This window comes from Rhinichthys klamathensis, unplaced genomic scaffold, assembly GCF_029890125.1.
Source record: "Rhinichthys klamathensis goyatoka isolate OS25496 unplaced genomic scaffold, OSU_Roscu_1.1 h1tg000082l_1, whole genome shotgun sequence".
In the NCBI taxonomy this organism is placed as follows: Eukaryota; Metazoa; Chordata; class Actinopteri; order Cypriniformes; family Leuciscidae; genus Rhinichthys; species Rhinichthys klamathensis.
In genome coordinates, this window is record NW_026606624.1 from 2,400,779 (window position 1) to 2,422,504 (window position 21,726).

The 21,726-nt window shown below is 37.6% G+C and overlaps 2 protein-coding genes across 5 annotated transcripts; both read right to left on the bottom strand.

Annotated features, from left to right (window-relative positions):
* Positions 1–960: 960 nt before the first annotated feature.
* On the bottom strand, positions 961–21,458 carry cpne1 (copine I). 4 transcript variants are annotated; one of them, XM_056251446.1, is made up of 16 exons: positions 21,318–21,458; positions 9,818–9,949; positions 5,950–6,129; positions 5,732–5,806; positions 5,276–5,347; positions 4,986–5,069; positions 4,773–4,862; positions 3,621–3,719; positions 3,379–3,465; positions 3,216–3,275; positions 2,910–3,043; positions 2,261–2,315; positions 2,119–2,170; positions 1,876–2,009; positions 1,464–1,700; positions 961–1,327 (listed from the first exon to the last, which is right to left on the bottom strand). In XM_056251446.1, the coding sequence occupies exons 2-16, from the start codon at positions 9,947–9,949 to the stop codon at positions 1,214–1,216; spliced, it is 1,605 nt and encodes a 534-aa protein (XP_056107421.1). In that variant the 5' UTR covers positions 21,318–21,458; the 3' UTR covers positions 961–1,213. The 4 variants fall into 4 exon arrangements, with proteins under 4 accessions (XP_056107421.1, XP_056107424.1, XP_056107422.1 ...); XM_056251449.1 differs by lacking the exon at positions 3,621–3,719 and adding an exon at positions 3,803–3,898; XM_056251447.1 differs by lacking the exon at positions 21,318–21,458 and adding an exon at positions 19,249–19,333.
* Positions 13,673–19,326, bottom strand: rbm12 (RNA binding motif protein 12). The gene is made up of 2 exons (XM_056251436.1): positions 19,249–19,326; positions 13,673–16,373 (listed from the first exon to the last, which is right to left on the bottom strand). Exon 2 carries the CDS (start codon positions 16,349–16,351, stop codon positions 13,763–13,765), a length of 2,589 nt encoding a protein of 862 aa, XP_056107411.1. The 5' UTR covers positions 16,352–16,373; positions 19,249–19,326; the 3' UTR covers positions 13,673–13,762.
* Positions 21,459–21,726: the final 268 nt, after the last annotated feature.

Here is a 21,726-nt window from a genome sequence, read left to right on the forward strand (position 1 = left end):
GGAGCGTACAGGTGAACGGCTGTGCTCAGATCGGCCTTTAAGACTAAAAGGCATAAAGTGATTGTAATAATACTATGCCTTTTTTTGTTGCAGACATGACAAGTTACACATTCAAGGATTAAAAAAACAAACATGTGTTATGTGTGTTAATAAGGCAATTTTATTCAGCATTTCTTGACAGTATAAAATGGCTTCTGAAGAATGGAACATGCTGCTGTGTAAACATATTTCATGATTAGAAAAAACAATGGCATGGAGAAAAACAATGATAATATGATTATAACCCCATTCAATTTAAATCATTAGATAAAAAAAAAAAATCTTTAAACAAGATAACAGTCCCATAAGGCTTTATGTGGCAAGAGCAAGCATACATATAACTAAATTCAACAGCTCTAATGGATAAGTGCAGATTAACTTTACTGTGTGATTAAGGTGCAAATATTTGTGTTAGATAAATCAAATTACCTGTCATTTCAAAGGAATCTTTAAAATATTATTTGGCACTAACTACAACTTTTTAAAAAGACACGGTGGTCTTCTATGGTCCCAAAGTCTACGTAATGCCTTTATACTAGTAAACCAGCATTTTTAAATTCAGTTCTACTTAAATTCATATAGTGTGCAACTAAAAGACATGCAGTGATTTCTTTGGCAAGGTTCTAACTACTAATCATCTCTATTATGACAGCATGATTGTGTTTCGCAGCATAGTGGCTGAATGAGTTCAGTAATTCACTTTGCTCTGATAACTACTATAGCTCAGAAAGTGTAGCGAATTTCATAAATCAGCATTCCTGATTGATATTGCATACATAGGCATCAAAAAGCAGCGAAAGGCCTAAACATTGATTTCAAATCTTGGCATCTGTATCCTATCCATAAACAATATAAAAAAAATATATGCAACAATACAGAAAAATAGATCTGTAAAAAGGAATATTTATAAAAACTCTATACCAGTTGGAAAAGAATAATATGAGGAATCTAGGAAGATAAAAGAAATCTATGAAGGACTGAAAATGAAAATTGTTTGCATAATATATATAAAAAAGGCAATACAAATGGAATACAAGTGGTATTCGTAAGAGCTTAACACCCGACATTGCTTCCTTTAACAGAACTGTGGCTCCCTCTAGTGGTGTTCCATATATTTAACTTGTAACTATTTCATTTAGATGGCCATGTTTCAGTCTTCACTGCAAACCTGTGTCTACTTGGTCGGTGGAGGGGGGTTGACAGGAAGCAGATTCCTCATTTTAAAGTACGTCACCAGTTGATTTGGCACCTCAGCTAGAACACTCTGAGCCAATGCTTCTTTAGGAGCCTAAGAAGAAATTGAGATGTAAAAAATTAAATGCCATTAAGTATTGACAATGATGTAACAACAGAAAACACTGGACATGCATTTAAGAACTTCTAACCAGCATGCAATTTATATTCAAATATAACGAGGATCATACACTGGCAAACTGCTTGAAGGGCACGAACTGCACGATATCTCTGACCGCCGCATCTCCGGTCACAGATTTGAGAACTCCACTGTCCCCATCAAGAAACTCCATGGCCTTAAAGTCTGCCTCACCCACACCCACGATGATGATGGACATGGGAAGTTTGGAGCAGTTCACAATGGACTGTCTGGTCTGGTCGAGATCAGTGATCTCCCCATCAGTGATGATCAATAGCACAAAGTATTGCTAATTGAGAGAGAAAGATGTTAGACATACATAGTGCTAATGGACTGAAAATGCCATAGTAGATCACAGATCAAAAACGCACGAGTACCCATTAAACCACATCCTGAGTTGGATGAGGCAGTGCACTAAAAAGAAAAAAAAGAAAGAAAAAAGGGCACTTGGTGGTATTACTCACAGCTGCATTTGGTTGCTGGGCGGCTCCAGCTGCAATTCGGGCCACATGATTTATAATAGGGGAGAAGTTGGTAGGTCCATAGAGACGGACTTGAGGCAAAGACATACGATAGGCCTCCACAATTCCTTGCACTCCTGCATGGAATAAAACATCAGCACATGTGACAAACATGCTAGAATTTCTTTTAAGACAGTTACGCAATTGTTAAATAACATTAAATTAAGTTAAATTAAATTGCCTTACCTTGGCAATATGGGCTACTGGGGTTGAAGTTCAATGGGAACTCATGGGATACCTAAGAAATTGAAAAAAGGCACTTTTGTCAAATTAAATTATGATTCCAACTAATAATCAAAAAGTATCAAGGACACCTATAATGTCTAACCTGAAAGTTTGGAGGTATTTGAGCACCAAATCCAAATGCTGGGAAAAGTTTATCACTACAAGGGAAGACAGAAAAAAATATGTTGTAGACAAAAAGTCTCTTATGAATGTATTTGATAAATTCAGCAGAGCTAATGGGAAATATTACAATTTAAAAGAACTCATATGTATTTTAATACATCTTAAAATGTAATTTATTCCTGTGATGCAAAGCTGAATTATCAGCAATCATTACTTCAGTATTTCCTTCAGAAATCATTCTAATATGCTGATTTGCGTTCAAAAAAACATTTATTTTTATCAATGTTAAATAGCTTACTATTTTGTGGAAATGGTGATTAAAAAAGAAAAAAAAGAAAACCTTTGTAACATTAAATGTCTTAACTGTCACTTTAGATCAATTTAATGCATCTTTACTTAATAAAAGTATAATTTAACTTTCTTTAAAAAAACAAATCATACAAGCCCCAAACTTTTGAACGGTAATGTATACATATTCAAACAACTTGCATATTTCTATACTTTCCTTATAACAATTACAATGCACTACTCAATGGGTGAACATATGTTAGTTTGCAGCAACATTGCATGGTGTTGTCCTTTCTGTCACACAGCTGGTGGAATGTCTATGGACAAAATCGCCCTCTTACGTGTCATAGTCTTGGACAACCTGACCAACGGACCAGATGGCTGACAGATACTGGTTTACACCATTAGGGCTGATATAATGAAGAGAGTCAGGGGAGCGGGGGTCTCCATTAGAGCCAGTGAAGTCAATGCCCACCTAAAACCAAACAATTTTCACCATTGTTTTAGAGCTTAAACCATAAAGCCACACATTTATAACCTAAATTTGATGTTCTGCATTATACCTATTGATAATATCAGCATGTAAACAACTACAAAAAACAAACAAACAAAAAACCCCACAAATATTGTGCCATGACTGATCTTACCGTGAAGTTAATTTGGCAACCTCCCATCACATAATCCAGAAATGAATACTGTGCTTCAAGCTGAAAGACAGTGTGGAGATTATTTATTATCATTATTGTAAAATTATTGTAAAGAATTCTGCAATTTCCATTTTCATTCATAACAGATGAAGGTTGTTCGAACCTTGCAATACTTAATCCTGATGACCCCAGAGTTCTTATAACTCTTTTTCTTCTTTTGCTTCTCTGGATGAATGCAGTCAAACTCGACCTACAAAAATGAAAACTTTTCACTTATGCCCTTTAATAAAACCCTCAGAAATTATAGAAGTGAATAGAATGGAAATTTATGTGAAGATAAAGAAATGTTCTACTATTAACACAATGACAACAAAAAAGTCTGGCACAGTGGAGGTGGAGTCTCACCGGGGAGCCATTAACTGCTTTCTGCAGATCTGACACATTAGTTTGAAACACACCAATGAGATCATGAGAGCCATCGCTATCATAATCAAAACAATGAACCTAAAACAAAAAGCCACGGACAGACAGACAGAAAGAAAAAGAAAGATGTTTAGAGAAGATTAGAGGACATGTATCCTGCTCACCGCATTGTCTTTAGCCTCGATTAGTTTAGCGGTGGTGCAGGTGAACTCTCCTATCATGTCTGAGCTTGTGTCTTCATCCTTATCGTAACATGTTACCTAGCAATCAGACAAAGCTTTAGTCTAAGGACTAGGACAACTGAAAGTGCTGGCAGATGACGTCTTTACATGACAAGATTATATTTTTATGATGCTATGCGTTTTTTCTTCTGATCTAATAGCTACCTCTGAAAAAGTTTTGTACACTACCGTTCAAAAGTTGGGGGTCAGTAAGATTTTATCAAGCAAAGTTGAATTTAATTGATCAAATATATCAGTTAAGAATTTTACACAGTGTCCTAACCAGACCATTAATATTACACCTATGTATTTTTTAATAGGGCTGTCAATTTAGCGCATTAATTTAATTAATTAGTTATGGGGGGAAATAACGCATTTATCGCACCCACCCCAGACCTAAGTATGTAATCTTACATTTCATACAATTGATTGGTGACGAACATGAAGAAGGGCAACAACTCGCTGCATGATGGAGCCTACAGAATGCAGTCAGAATGCCCCTAAAATTCAAGATATAAGGGCAAAAATGCAGTCCACAGTTTCAACGTTCTTGAACGTTCAAACTGTGTTGTTCCAGCCATGACGCTGCAGAAATAAAAACAGTTTCTAAAATAGAGTGGTCATGTATTGCTGTTGCAGCTGGTTAACGGTTACAAAAGATCTCCATGTCAAACAAACGCAGCAAATAAATGCAGCCTTGGTGAGCATTAAGAGACTTCTTTCAAGAGCATAAAACAAATCTTACATACCCCAAAGTTTTGAACGGTAGTGTATGTGATGTTACAAAAAATAGAAATAAGAGCAGAAGTAAATTGTTTTTCTCTTGCATAGTGAAACTGTCTTCTACAATTCTGATAACTTACTATGACAAATGCACATCTGAGTGAGCATAAAAAACCCCCTTTGTAGTTACCTTGATTGGTTTGTTCAGGTCACCACCACAGAATGTATGCAAGGAGACCGTAAACTTTTTCCAAGATGGATTCAAATTATTCTTGATGACCTATCGGTAACAGGTCAAAGTCAACACAACCATCAGCAAACAAATGCAACGACTCATGATTTGTTCTGCATGCAGAAATATATTAATATTTGGTTCACTGAGTGAGTGAAAGTGGGTACAAACCTCTGTCCTGTGAATTAACTGCCATTTCCCATCTTCTTCTTGCTTGAAAAACTCCAAGAATGGATCAGACTTCCCAAACAGATCCTGAAAAAGATAAGTGAATAGTGCAGCTTCCATATAACTCAAAACAGTTAGTACCATAACGGTCTTTTACCCGGAATATGTTTTTTTGTGTGGTTAACCAGTGGTGACATTAACATTTTCCCTGCTTCTTTTGCAGCAATAACCGATGAAGTACAAATCATAATTGGTTATAACAAGATGCAAGAACAGAGGATGATTATGTCTACCTTTTTATCCAGGTTTTTTGCCTCCACTTCCATTACAATAGCCCTGTTGTCCTTCACTTCATCTGCTGTAATCTGCACATAACAAAGATACAACATTGCTAAATGTAAGAAACATTTTGAATGGCAGAATTGTTTTAGAAATGTGGAAACCGATGCTTGCAAAAACGAACAGCTAGATGATACACATCATTGACAAACTTTGCATGAATTAAAATATGCAAATGTTATTTAGCTCAAACAGAGGGCTTTTGTGGATTATCAAATAAAACAAATTATTTTATGAAGCCCTTCAATTCTTCTACAAACAAAGATACCACAAATGAAAATGAATTGAATTCTGATGCCTGTAAAACATTCAACAGGAAGATGGTAAAACTGTCATGTGACAAATTCCCATGTTCTTTTACAAATGTTGCCATATTAGAAATATCAGTAAGAGTGTTTATATGAACATACCGTTATTGTGCCTTTCCCAGCTGGTTTTGCTGCCTTGAGCTGAAGGGGTCTGGTAATCTTCCTACTTGATACGATCTGTTGTAAAGGTTGGTGCATAAACAAAGCCATTATGCATATGTTATATTTTTAATGAAGTACAGTGTGACTAATTACTAGCACTGTTCTGCAGCAACTAGCACAAAACAGCATTTCACTGTTTCACACTTCACAATCCATACCTGACCAAGGGTGCATTCAAAGCCTCCCAGAAAGTCATCATCCTTGAGGTCAACGGACTTGTTGTCAATGTCATAGACGCCGAACTTTAGTTTCTGCACCTTCTCAAAGTAGTAGTCAATGTGAAGTTTTGTGGAGAACTCGGGGTCCTGGCAATTCTTCACTCTCTCGGTGCGTTCTACCTGCAATGATCACATACATTCAGCAATGTGACAAGCAAATAAGGTCATTTGTTTTTAATGGCTCTACAAGTTCGAATGATACCATCATAAAATGAGGAATATATATAAAAAATTATTTTTATTTATAAAGAATCACATATTGACAGCAGTCATTTACAAATATTTTGTTGGTTCTCTGTTGTTCTTGCAGTTGCATGTGTTCTTTGTATGACAGCCAGGCCAAAAATGATGTCCACACAATTTGGCATGTTTCATGGCGTCACAATTTGAAGTGAAGTAAAGTGAGTGAATTTGGACGCTGATGTATACACTGTGCGTCTGAGAGCTGGAGCTGTCGCAGAAACGGCTTCGTCACATGAAGTGATAAAACTCCTTTTATCTTACATGTTACTTACTTTAAAAAATAATATCAACAACAATAGCAATCATAATGACTTTATTTTGTAATTATATATACCTCCGTGACAGCTTTATAGTTTCATCGACTGAAATTGTTAGAAACTCTCACGCTTACAGATGACGTGGTCGTTGAGCGCACTCAGGCGGCCATTATGATTACATTCGTATGAATACGCTACCTAGAGATGTTTAACGAATATTTTTGAATCATCCACCAAATTATCATATCTTCCTTACAGTTTAACGAGTTAACAACAATGTCACAAATTATTAAAACACATGGCTGTTAGTAAAACACATTAAATTGAGTTAATGCCTATATAATAATTAATAAAAAAATAATATACCTATATAATTTACCTTATTAATATCATTTCACTTCATTTTAAAATTCATCTATATAATATTCCCTCAATATTTTAATGTTTTATTTAAGTAATGATTGATAAAAAAAAGGAACATCGAATGTACACTCAAATTCAGAGAGGATTGTGGGTAAAAGTAGTAAACGAATGTATGGAATTATGTCGTTCACTCAGAATTCGGACACCACTACAAAATGGCCGACACCAGATATAGTGCACTATATAGTGGATAGGGAGCGGTTTCAGACACAGCATTTTGATGATTATGGCTTACAGCTTATGAAAACCCCAAATTCAAAATTAGAATATTGTGAAAAGGTTTTCATACCTGTAAGCCATAATCATCAAAATAATAACAAATAAAGGCTTTGAAATATCTCACTTTGGATGTAATGAGTCTATATAATATATTAGTTTCACCTTTTAAGTTGAATTACTGAAATAAATGAACTTTTGCACCATATTCTAATTTTTCTAGTTTGACCTGTATATGCATCATGTTTGTATGCATGCATGCATGTATGTATGCATGCATCCATGTAGGTATATATATTAGGGGTGTAACGATTCATTCGTTTTCTCGATGCATCGATTACAAATCCTGACGATGCATATGCATCGATCTTGAAACATGTATTTCGAATCGTGAATCGTTTATTTCGGTCAATATTCGATTTAAAATGCTAAGAATCGAATAATTTGCGATTCTATATCGATTCAGTGCTTTACAACATATAAACATTAATTAAATGACTACATGCGCGAATTAATGAGGCGTTGTGCGGCGTCATTTCGCGTCCTCACAGCTCTCACTCGCTGCACTCTTACCATCTTTCACTGGATTTCGCTCGCGCTCGGTCCCATATAGCTCTCATCTACAGATTTTTGAGCAGTCCATGTTTGAGCTCTCCTCAGGACAGCCATTAGTGTTCACATGAGCAGATGACAGCTCTCTATCGAGAAAGCAAGCCATTGATAAAGCTGCCATTTCATTGGGCGGTCACTGCTATGAAACAACGCGTTCGTTGCGTGGAAACGTCACCGTTATTTTCTTTAAGTTAAGATACTGAAGTTTTACGGAAATGGGTCATACCCGTCCTGAGCAGTTAAAAGTAAAACCCCACTTATTCAAGGGTGCGCATTTATTACATGGAAAGAGAAAACGTATAATAGGTGTCTAAAATGCACACGCGTCCGATTAATCATGAATGATGAATGAAATGTAACTTAATGTCGTTAAACTGAACTGATGAAATAACTACAACATTAATTACACTGAAATAAGAGCGCGTGGTTTATCCATCAATCAGATGCGCATTAAAGTTGCATTCGTAATCGTTAATATAGCACAAGTAGTATGGCAAGCCGTTTTAACTTTTATTCATTTCCAGGATATGAATTGTTGATATCAAGAATTACATTTTTGATATCAACAATTACATTTTTTGATATCAACAATTACATTTTTGATATCAACAATTGAATTCTTGATATCAACAATTGAATTCTTGATATCAACAATTGAATTATTGATATCAAAAATGTAATTCTTGATATCAACAATTGTATTTTCACTAGTGAAATGTCACCATAGGCTGCCATTCAAAATCAATTGTTGATATCAAGAATTGATTTCTTACTAGTAGAAATATAATTTTTGATATCAATAATTGCATTGTTACTAGTAAAAATGCGAATTCCTGATATCAATAATTAAATTGTCACTAGTCTAAATGTCTATTCTTGATATCAACAACTGAATTGCTACTAGTAAAAATTTTCATTTTTGATATCTGAAAATGTATTTCTGATATCAATATTATTTCAGATCTCTAAAATGGCTTTCTTACTAGTAACAATCACATTCATGATATCAGAAATTAACATTGACACTAGTGAAAATTGAATTATTGATATCAAAAATGAACATTGTTACTAGTAGCAATTCAATTGTTGATATCACGGCTTGCCATACAAGTAGACAGCCGGCGCGTTTTCTTTCAGAATCACAAGGAAAATGTTCAATCGGATAAAGTTAGTTAAGGTTTAGTTGGGAAAGTTCATGGTATTTTTGTCTCACAATGGAGGATGTTTAATGTACCAGGAACACTTTAAGGTTGTGTATCCATTCCTACAAAATACTTAAAGTAACTATACTTTTAAAGCCTTTTTAAATCTTGGTTTACATTTTTACAAATGCTAATTTATAGGCTTTGGAAATATTTTTTTATAATAATAGATTCATTAAAAATTAACATGATATAAACGTTAACAATAGACAAAATGTGTTTTTTTTTTCTTTTTCTTTTTTCACTCTCTGACCCCCGAAGGCAGCTGTATAATTCACACCCTGACTAAGACCCATTGGGGGAAGCATTTAAATAATCCTATGCATATACAAAATTAAGAATCGAATCGAATTAATCGAATCGCATCGAATTTTAATGTGAATCGCATTGAATCGAATCTTTCTGAATTTGCAAAAATCGTTCTTGAATCGAAAACCTATGAATCGTGAATCGAATCGATTCGCTGCCTACCCAAAGATTCACAGCCCTAATATATATATATATATATATATACACACACACACACACACACACACACTGAATTAGACTTATGCATTCTGCAATCCTAAAGCCTGCAAAATAATTTTACCAATAATAAAAGTAAATAAGAACATATTTCTTTCTATAATATGTTTAATAACTACTTTAAATAATAAATCAAAATGTATTGCACAGAAACGTCTAACTGTTTCAAAGGTGTTAGTAATGGTGTCAGAGAGCAGTGACATTTTCTCCCATTAAAACTGTTGCAGTGATACATTTGAAAGTGTCAGCAGCTGTAATACTATAAAAAAAGGAAACGTAACTGCAATTATTGTAACAGCGGCTGTTCGAGGGTTAAAGTGTATGACTTACCTCTGTCCATTTGTCATCGCCGACACTCTGCAGCAAAACACAGAGTGGATCAGATTTGGACCCAACATCTTTATCCAGAAGATTATTGCAAGAGATGGAGAGCTCGATTTTCGACACACACTGAACGGCCATCTGAAAACCACAACAGACACAAAAAAAAGTATGAAGTTCTTGCCTCGAGCTTAACTGCTTCAATGAATCATTACTGAAACATGTACACGTGAGGAAGTGAAATTTGATGAAAGAAAGGAATGTTCAGACAATTTAGATCAAATTGGCCGTAAAAAAAGCAATACAAAATGCATATAATCTTCGAATCATACATGCTCGTTTTTTACAAAATTACGCGTTTTAAAATATATATAAAAAAACAAATGTGGCAAATGTCGTGTCCGAGGGCCTAAATGTCAGTATTTGAGACTGTCCGAGAGTCACGCCTTAAATGTGTTAACGCGATTAAAACTATATTTCTGCATTGCTTAATGGCGCACTGCAAATCTAATACAGACATCCCGATACTATAAGATGAGCTGACAAAATGCAACCGTGAAACTAAAAATATCATCATACCCTTAACAACTTTCAAACTGCAGAAATTGTGTTCGGAGATTCTCTGTCGAAACAAAACTGCTTACTAGTACTACCGTCTACACCCTGACACGTTCATGTAATATCAAATGAGCAGGGCGGTGCCATTCAGCTCCTCTCTGGACGTGCAACGCTATTGGTCAGAACGCCAGCTGAACTACGCTGCGATTGGTCAGGGGCCTGTCAATCACAGCACAAGCCCGCAGCGGCAGCACAGACCACTGTGCATGAAACCAACGTGGAGTGAGTCATTACACAGACAACAACAACTACAAACATTCTCATTTTTACCAACGCCGTGAACTCATACTCATCACACGTATATTAAAACACGCGTGTAACGAATACTACCCACTTAATTTATATTATAACAGAGTTTCAGCGTAATTGCTGAATAAATTAATATATGACTGCATGAGTTCATAACACTTTCACGTACACCCAACAATGCAGCAATCAATCAGAAGCATTACATTTGTTACGTATTCTGCCAGTGTGTCAGTTTTATCAGTAGTGCCACCACAGCACAGCAACTAGTCTCGACTGGTTTAAGAGCAACCTGTCTTAGCAATTGGGTTAGAAAAACAGCGAGCAGAAGCAGAGCGTGATTGCCTTGACCGCTATGTCACCATGGTAACACAGATTCCACAACTGGGCCAAATAATTTACAAAAAGCAAACAAACACACACTACAGAACAAATTCCTATTACTCCGTATTTGCTGGCTAATCTGTCTTTAAGAGTGACAAATTAGTGGCCTTTTTTTCCTTCTTGATATTGCAGTGCAATCAAAATATAGCCTTAAATGTATAGACGTCTTAATGTCTTTAAAAAAGCTTTACTTTTCAACATCAATCTTACCAATTCAAATCACCACCATAAAGCAATGTTTTAACTATTATTGTGCACACAACTTATACCCCAGGTTTCACAGACAAGGCTTAAACATTGTCGCAGACTAAAATGCAGGTTTGAGCGGTTTTAACTGAAAGTAACTTGGTCTGCCATCTTAATATATGTGCCATTGTTTTCTCAAGATTTACACCTGTAATGTTTTTTTTCAAATGCACATCATAAAAGCAACTTAAATATCCTAATTGAACTAAGGCCTAATCCTAGGTTAATCTAAACCTTGTATGTGAAACCAGGCCATAGAAACAATATTTCAAATACCTCCACTTTAAAAAAATATAATAATAATAATAATGCAAATATATAAACAATATATTTCTGCTGCAATAGCAGTCCAGAATTTTCCAGAATTACTCTGGCAATGAATAACATTTAATTTATCAAAATGAACTCAATTAAAGCAAAAAATTAAAAGTCCCAATTCCCCCCCACAATGCAGTCTTCCTTAAAAACTAAAAAACTATCAAACACTAATAAATCTGGCAGAAAATCCAATGCTCACAGATAGTTTATAGCAGCACTAATGTCTATGATTACAACTTACCTGAACATTAATGTTAATCAGGAATCAAGGCTCAGCGTCAAAAAAGCACAAAGTAAAATATGCAGTCCACAATGCTTGAGAACCACTCAAGAATGCGAAACGGGCAGAAATGCACTCAATTCATCATGAATTTAATTCCGAAGCATTTCACAACACCAAAAGTACAAAAGCTCAACCCAAATAAAAAAAAACTTGCGTAAATAAACGTGAACTTATGCTTCTGAACAGGCCCAGTGCAAGCAGATTCAAAGCATCAAAGAGAGCAATATTGTTTGAGAGCAATACCACTTGACCTGCTTTAAAGAAATGCATCGAGAATGTGCAGAATTCTTTGAAAACCCAGCTGTTAGAGAGAAATGGCAAGCATGTGCAACTTGAATAATCTTTTATGCAGCATATCATCATTTGCCATCATAATCCACAGCCAAAACGATGAAACATGTCACGTGTCTCTCAGTGCAGTTTGCATGAGAATTGTTCATCCACTTTAATATCAAAACAAAGTTCAAAAACAGCCAAATACAAAAATGTGTTCCTCTTTAACGTTTCATATAAAGACACTGCATTCTTAAAAAAACACAACTGGGGCAGAATTTCATTAGTTTTTTTATCCATACACAATTTAGATATGTTTTGTGTAATGCTGCAGGCATAAGGGCATACTAAATTTATGCTTTGAAGTTCAACAGAATCCAAACTAAAATAACTACTAGTCTATTTTTTCACTCTAAAAAACAAAACAGTATAAAGCTTTTACCTGAAATGCATATCAATATACAATTTTAAAAGAGGGCCTTATTTTGATGTAAAAAATTACGTTTTAAATAAAGCACTGGGGGAAAAGGTCAATGCCACAATATTATAAAGAGTCTTAAGCAAAAAGCAAAAGATTTGAGCTAGAGTCACATCTTTAGAAGACATCTGATGGGAGGGGGGGATTGAAAATATAAATATGCAGTTCAATATGGGAAACAAGTCACAGCAAAACATTTTATTGTTCACATTTGAACTGAAAGAAACAGACGGACAGGAGAGAATACAATACCTTTAAGTGTCATCATTTCAGGAATGGCATTTTATTGACAAAATAGTTCAGCTGGAAAGTATTTACAAGAGAAAAAGCGCTGGAACGTCAAAATAAACTACGTATAACAACTGATCCATTTCTGCAGAACTTTAAAAAAAGCCAAACATCCAAAAAAAAAAGGAAGCTATCATCAAACACCACAACAACACATTGTGAAGAGAGCTAAGCAAAGAGAGTAAAATGCTTTCATATACATTATATTACAATGCCGCATGTGCTTCACATCCGCTTATAGTGTACAGTGAAGTATTGGTTTGACATCAGGCTTTTATAGCAATCCAATGTGACAGCAACAGATATTGATAAAGACATAGCATTTGCATTTTATTGACAGAAAAAAAACCTGCAGCAGAGAGCAAACATTGTAACTGAAGTGTAGACATGTATATAGCGCACAATGCACAGCAGCAGTTTTTTTTTTTTCCTCAAATGCGTAGATGCAGCATGGATAATATACAGATGTGTAAAACTTGAGCGGAGATACCAAACAATGAGGAACTAACCTCCTCCACAGCTATTAGGCTCTAATGAACATACCACTAAGAAGTAGCCCCTTTTTCTGATCTGCAGATGCGAACTAAAACATTATTGGCCTGAAGTCTTAAACAACGCTGTTTAGAGGAATTTAAAATAAATATTGTATTTCCTCAATTGTCATGCTTCATGTAACGCAATCTTGGATACATAATGTGTCCAGGAAAAAAAAACTAATACTTTTGTTTCTTCTTATGTACTTAAAAACAACCAGTTTAGTTAATTTGTCAGAAAACTGTGTCAAAAGAAAACATACTTTGCAATGACAAAGTCATTGTTTTCATCCCAAAGTGATCTTCACTTTTCTTGCCCCAATAGGCCTATCATTCAGGTCCATAACAGCAGCCATTGCTTCATCTTGGGAGTCAAAAGCAACCATCGCTTCCCCAGTGGGCAAACCTTTCTCACTGAATTGCAAGCATACAGAACCAGGCAACACTTGATAGCCATAGAAAAAATCGATTATCTCATCAACAGTCACAGTAAAGGGCATGTTTTGAATTTTGACAATGGTGGGCCTTGAATTACCTGGACCACTGGAAGGTCCTCTAAGACTCTCAGAAGCTGGCCTCTGACCTTGGATCCCTCCATGATTTTGGCCGATGGCTTTACGAGAAGATCCATTATCAAATGATGGGATGCCCCTTAATGGCTCTGGTGCACCAAAGCCAGAAGGTGCACTGGGTCTGAAACCAGGGTGCTCTAGAACAGGACCGGGAAGGGGTCCTCCAACCATTGGTGGGGGAAGGCCTAGCGAGACATCACCCAAAGCAGCACCAAGTGGCGGCAAAGGCGGTGGACCTGCCAGTCCGTTACCTGGGGCAACGAACGGGTTGACAAAAGGGGGACCGTTGCCAAGGGTCCCTACAGCATTTCTCAGAAAACTAAACTCGTCGCCTGTCATTCCTGGAAAAGCATGAGGCACCTGGGGAACTTGGGCCTGGGGCTGCGCATGTGCATGAGAATGGGCATGAGAATTTCCTAGGGATTTCTGGCCTCTCTTTGCTTGTGGAGGAGGATTTCTCTCAACTTCCTTCATCTGATCGAATGTTACCAAATGGACAAAAGCATCCCTGCCATTCAATTTTTGCCTATGGAGTCTCTCTGCTTTCAGTGCATCCTCGTCAGACTTGAACTGCACAATAGCCTGGCCAAGACCATTACCATTTGCGTCAACTAGGACCTTAAGACTTTCCTCAAACAACTGAATGCCATCAAGAAAAAGACGGACATCTTTTTTCGTCACGTTATAAGGAATATTGGTTATGTGAGCACAATTCTTGGCACTCTTTCCTCCTCCCGAGCTATTCTTCTGATCGCCCTGGGAACCCTGCATTCGTTTGCGAATGGTGTCTATCTTTTCATACATGTTTTTCTTTGTGATCGGATGCACCTGAATAAACCGACTACCCATGTACTGCATATGGCATCCGAGAGCAACTTTGTAGTCATTTTCATTCCTAAACTCCACAAATCCCTCACCGGTTGCCCTGCCATTGGGACCGTACGCAATGTAAATGCTATCTTCAACAATGTCAAGATTTTTGAAAAACTCAAAGATCTGCTTGTTTTCGGCTTCATACGGGAGTCCTTTCAAATACACACAGAATTCTAGTTTGTGGGGAGATCGGGATCTGGCTCGCTCGCGACCAGAGGGTGGTGGCGAATTGGCACTTCTGCGACGATGGCGATTGTGTTCGGAGTCACCACTTGCTTTAGACTGTCCCGCACTCTCTCTCCACTGTCGCTCTGTAGCTGGAGAAACTTCAACGTATCTTTGGCCAATCATTCCAGCATTTCTTTTCAGAGCTTCAAAAGACTCTTGGGGCGAGAAGAACTTAACCAATGCCCTGCCGCTGTTTCTACCCAGGTGGTCTTTGAGCAAACGAACGGACTCAATCCCAAGTCCCTGGAAGAAATCTCTGACTTCACATTCAGTGACTGAAAAAGGAAGGCCGTGTAGATGAACGTAAAACTCATCTGGGTTTGTCGGTGCTGATTTCATGTGAGATTGGAGGTTATGGGGGTTTAGGTGATTCAGGAACATTGGATTGTGATTTCCGAGAGACAGTGGACCAGAGGCAGCTATACCACCAGATAAAGGGCCGACTGGGGGAGGGACACCAGGATTGAATGGAGGAAGCCCAGACATGTGCGTCATGTGTGCAATGGGAGGGACCGGAGGCACTGACGTTAGCGGATTAACAGCAGGTACCGGTGGTAATGTGGATACTGGTGGGGGTCCTGGCATGGGGGGCATCGGTGGTAGAGTTGGCATGGTGGGCAAGGGAGGTATTGGGGGAGGTACAGAGTTCAAGGATGACATTGCTGTTGTCATTGTTGATCCCAAACTAAGACTTGGGCTGCTAAAATTATTAAAGTTTGGGGGCATATTTCCCATGGTAGTGGTCGAAAAGGTAGGGACAGTCTTGTTGCTTACAGCCTCGTGTGTTGACACTGCTGTGGTGGCTGTAGTCTGAGTTGTGTTACTAAAACCTTGGGCTGTGGTTGCCAAGTTGCCCCTTCCACTTCCACCAGTACTAACTGGTGGACCCGGCCTACTGCCATTTCCTGTGGCAACCTCTGCACTGCCGGTTTCAAAGCGCCTACGGCTCAGCTCAATCATGTTTTGCATTTCTGTTTTGCTACTCAGTAACAGAGACACCTTGGAACCTTTGATCGAGCCCCCTGTGCGCATCATTCCAAGCCTTGCATCTTCATCTGTGGCGAACACGATAAAAGCCTCACCGTGTTCACCCCCTACAATATGCACACCACCATCCGGGATGGTCAATCCAGAGAAGAAATGACGTATGTCCATAGTCCCAGCCACAATGGGGAGACCCTGCAAACGGATGACCACAGCCATGCTGAGGTGCAACAAAACACACCTGTAGATGAAAGAAGGCAACGACTGTCAGGCTATGGTAAAAGACAAAAAGATAACACAGAGAACCAGTATACAAACCACAAGACAATTAACAGCAAGTCCAAAGATTATGTGAGAAACATTATGACAACAGCTAAATAAATAGTAGAGATGCACCGATTGATCGACTGGTGACCGGAATTGACCCATTTTCACGTGATCGGCGACTGGCCAGTCAGTCTGACATATGCCGATTTTATGCCGGTCAAATGCACCCGGGCGCCACATGATTAACATCGCGCAACATCAGCATCACACGTGCACACGGACGGAACGCACATGTAGGAAACCTTGTGAATTACGACCGTTTCACTCCGCAAGCGTGAGTGGCGCGTATTTTTTTTCGGCGTGCATGTTAATAAATGAGTGCATTCACACCGGGAGCAGGAGCAGCGCGTGAGCGTCAAGCAGGAGCATCGCATCAGCAGCAGTGAAGCGGGGGTTTCGGCGCAGAGTGTATTTTTGCTGCGCTGCTCACGCTCAAAGTGAAAGCACACTTTTGATGGACAAAATAAATATTATTTCACACAAAAAGTGCCCAAAATGCACAGAATTTGCATGTCTAGTGTGTTTTAACAAGAACTGAAGTAGGGTATGTCAGAAAAGAAAATGAAGACTCAAATATTTATAGAAAATTTACCCATTTAAACTTGTTTTTATTATTTAGTTTCCCTGCACTTGCTCCATTTACCCAAGCTTACCTCTCTGCACCATGTACAAGCGTTGACAGTGAGCACTTGTTTAGCCTGGCTGGACATGTGGCAGAGGAGAGAAGAAACAGACTATCTGGTGACAAAGCAGAAATGCTTCTTTTTGCGAAGAAAAACTTGCCATTGATGTACAAGTGATTGCAATAGGCCTGTGTGTGTGTTTTGAGAAATATCTTTATACTGCAAGGTTATATTTATTTTATTTTTATTTGTCATTTATATTTTATTGTCATTACCTGTTTTCCCTGTTTTTATACAGAAGTTTAGTTTGCTAAATATATCGAATTTCTTTAGTAGGATATTGGATGTGAAAAGAAGGAAATGGTTCTTCCATAACACTGCATTTTAGATGTGTGTGAATTTCCCACACCAGGAGTAATTTATATAGTTCTATTTTATAGTGATTATCTGTAAAAAAAAAATGTTTTATGCAAAACGTAAAATGTTCTATTAAAGAAAAGATAGAAAATAAATATTTGTGTGTGCTGTAAAGTGGTTAGAAAAAATGAAATCGGAATCGGCTAAAATCGGCATCGGCAGGTCAAACTCAATGAAAAATCGGAATCGGCCTAGAAAATTGTAATCGGTGCATCTCTAAAAATAGCGCATGAATTTTAACACATCAAAGCCTAACACAGATTCTTAGCTCATCACACCTTTTAATGGCTTTGGAGTCATAGCTAAAGCACACTCGCTAGCATACTGTGGGACCCTATGACCAGGATGAAAAAAACACAGGACCAGCATTGAAAACCACTGTTTTAGCTTATTTTACACAGTCCTAGGCTTGAAGATTGCTGACCACAGGGTTCCCACACATTTTGACCAAAAGAAGATACTTTGAAGAATATGGGTAACAGGCCCAGGGCTCCATTGACTTCCATAGTATGGAGAAAAAATATATTATGGAAGTCAATGGGACCCTGGGCCTGTTTGGTTACCCATATTTTTCCAAAATATCTTCTTTTGTGTTCAGCAGAAGAAAGAAATTCATACAGGTTTGGAACAACTTGATGGTGAGTAAATGACAAAATTTTCATTTTTGGGTGAACTATCCCCATTAACTTTTCCAGAGTTAGAAATTACAATTTAAAAATGACCCTTATATTTCCAGGTTTTTAACAACTGTGGGAAGAAGGGCCCAACAATAAGGACTGCCCGATGGCCAGGGGCCAGAGTAAACGTCGCTCGGGATAGTTGATGCAACTGTCACTCACCCGATTGGGCCAGTGCTGCATTACGAGTTTATCATTTGCACGTGTTTTTAAGCCTTGCCAATTTAAATATTTAAGTGCAAGAAGACGTTAAATAGAACTCAATTCAATAGTGTGAGAAGTTTTGTGTGCGCACACATCTGAAGCGCACACCCACAAAAGACGCTTCTCCGACAGCATGCGAATGCTGAATAGAGCTCTCTTTCACGTCTATTTTTGAACGGACATATTCACACAAAATACCTTCAAAAAATCTCGGCGAGTATCCTAGTAAAAACAGTGTGTTATATCTTAAGAGAATATAAAGTTTTTAAAGAATTTTTTTTTTTGGCAGGGCAAGTATTTTAACCACTGGCCTGACTGGACCAGTAGGAAAAAATCCTTGGGTTTGAGCCCTGGGACCCCTCTGAAAAAATGTATTTGCTTTTTAACATTTTACTGTAGCCAAATAAATGTCCCCCAAAACATTAGTAGCACTGTAAAAATTTGAATTGCATTGTAGATGGTCATCCATTCACAAATAATCCATACTGCAATGATATATTACTCAGGACAACAAAATATTTCTAACAAATTTCGACATTTCTAAATTCATTAATTTTTCTCACTCTTTTATTAAACAATTTTTAAAAAGTTGACCAAATATTTCTAAGTTTGTTTGACCAATATCCCCAGTAGCACCTCAAACCAGTACATAAGATCCACAGGGAGGAGTCGGATCAAGATCCGAGGGGTGGAGATGGGTAGGATTAGGGGTGGGTTTAGGGATTAGGGGTGTGTTTAGGGATCAGGGGGCGGAGATGGGTAGGTTTAGGTATATGTAAGGTGGGAGGAGTTGGATCTGGATCCGACTCCTCCCCGTGGATTTCATGTTCTGCAGTGAGGACCATCTCAATATCCCTCAAATGCTTACCTGTATTTAAAGTGCTGCTTCGTTACAAGATGCACAGGATACCCAAGCCAATCCTGACGGCAATCATTTAAAATCAATTCTCGACTGTAATAAAAAGAATAAATGGAGGGAAATATATGTAAACAGCATTAGAACAAGCATACCCATGAGTGTCTCCAAGAAAACCATCCAGCAATTTCCAGCCCATTTTGTAACATTCTGCTACAGCAAAACAATAAATTGAATCACCACTTGTGCACATCAGAAGTTTGCCGGCTGCTTCGCAAAAGCCATACACATTAAAATTGTTCTTAGAAAACATGAATGTCATGTATTTCATGAACCCCAGCAAACATTCATACTTAACAGCAACGCATCAAAACATTTTTAAACATTTTGTAATATATTAAGCTAGAAAAACAGATTGTGACCTTGCATAGAGTGAAGATAAAATCTGATAATGCTGGTAAATTGTGAGCAATTAATAAGAAACGTAAATTAGAGAACCTCTCTAAAAGCATCAAGCCTGTTTAATCCCAACTCTTGTATTAATAATCTGTAAATTGGTAACCTGTAAACAACATACAAGAATATCAGAAAAAATGCCAATTAGACACTAAACAGTACAACCACTGTAGAAACCTCTCTTCACTATTACACTACAAAAGAACATGAAATTGACACTTTACTTAGGCCATGACACTTGAACGGATGGTTTACCCAAAAATTAATTATGTCAATTTACTCAACCTTCATGTTGTTCCAAATCTATAAGACTTATTAGCTTAATTTTATCTTCAGTACATGAATGGAGATACAATATTCTTTCATCATCTTTGTCATTACTTTGAAAGTCCATGCAACTAAAACTTTAATGCATCAAAAAGTGCAAAAATAGATTGTAAAAGTAATCCATAAATTAGGCTATAGAGTGGCTTAAATCCAAGTGTTCTGACATGATAGCTTTAATTGAACATTTAATTATTAATTTTTCTGGGTCTTATTGGTTAGGGTGATCAAATTATAACAGAATAAAAAAAATGGTGAACTGTTTAAATAGGAAGAGAAGTATTTGATCACCTACCACCACCAGAAACCACAAAACTAGGTTAGTTATATAAAACTCAGAGTGTCTTCAGACCCAAAATGAGCAACAACCTCCAACATTCTGCTTGATAAGGTTTATAAAATGTTAAGAGCCTTAAACCAAAAGTGGAAACTACGTCACATAATCAGAGGCTAATAACCATGTGGACATAAACCTGAATGCATGTAGGCCAAAAAACAGGTAGTAACTACTAACAACCGAATTATTAAAGTACCGGTATGACATCAAGGTTGAGGTCTGTTGATTGCACTTTAAAAAAAACGTTGTATAAAAACCGTTTTGGGGATTTCCATTGCATCAACACTCCAATGTCACCATAATCAAACACTCCAATGTCACCATAAACGACCTCTTAAAGTACAATTTTATGCGTATGCTGAAATATGACGACGTGTCAATAAACTAGATACAACATCGAATATGAAATGAGCCTCATCAAGGAAACGTTGCTTATTTTGCACGTTTACAGCTTGCTTTAGCTGGAACAACCACTGAAATAAAAGAGCGAATCATAACAATAGAAACATGTGAAACCGTTCAAGATAAGCTTTGAAAATAGAGCACTCTTTGATTTCTTAAAATAAAATGACCTAAGTAAATAGAGTTTAACAATAACATCCATCGTATGGCGTCATCAGCCATTCAAACCTCAAAACCAGCGAGATGACAAAATGGCGCCGTCTGTATTTACAAGCGCAAATTGATTGATGTCGTTTACAACTGAAACAAAGCTCGCTGCTATTTTCCCAATTCTTTAAATCAGCATAGCACGTTTTAGAAATTTGAAAACAACATTCACTGCACGGAAAGGAAGAGATGTCTGGCGTCGCATTGTCCATTTAAACAGCTCATTGCTTGCAGCTCACAATCACACTGCCTTCCATTAAGCGTATAAAACCACTGCATGTTGCAAATGTCGAGAGTGTTGTGTATGGCTACATGAAATACATTGTGTGAATTGATGTACTTTGCATATTCTTACCGAAATTATTTGTCTTAACTGATCTTTATAAAATAATAAAGACGAGGCACTTCAGTTGTCTTCTTCCACCTCTTTTTCGTCAGCGTCGTGTCGTCGTGCTCAATCTGTTTAGTATCGAGACTGGAAAAGGATCGACAGCGCTTGCGCTGATGTAAGCCAATCAGTAAACGCGCTGCAGAGAGTACGCACGCTCTAGTACGGGTCACTTGCGCAAGTGGTACTCACTGCAGAGTCAAATGACGACCAGCTCCTCCTCTCTGGAGCTCCAATGGGGTTGGATTAGTCCAGCTCCTCCTCTATGGCGCTCTAAGGGGGTGGAGGGATAGAGTTGTTGTGGGTAGGGTTAGGCAGAGCCGTAATGACTCTGGGGTAGGGTTAGGGTGTGGTTGGATATTCTAGCTCCACCCAT

Excerpts from the sequence above, each read along its gene's own strand:
- cpne1 (XM_056251446.1), bottom strand. The coding sequence starts at position 9,949 with ATGGCCGTTCAGTGTGTGTCGAAAATCGAGCTCTCCATCTCTTGCAAT. Across the intron at positions 3,720-4,772 it reads ACCTGAACAAACCAATCAAG|GTTCATTGTTTTGATTATGA; the intron begins GTAACTACAAAG and ends TTTTTGTTTTAG. Across the intron at positions 1,701-1,875 it reads CCCAGCAACCAAATGCAGCT|CAATACTTTGTGCTATTGAT; the intron begins GTGAGTAATACC and ends TCTCTCAATTAG.
- rbm12 (XM_056251436.1), bottom strand. The coding sequence starts at position 16,351 with ATGGCTGTGGTCATCCGTTTGCAGGGTCTCCCCATTGTGGCTGGGACT.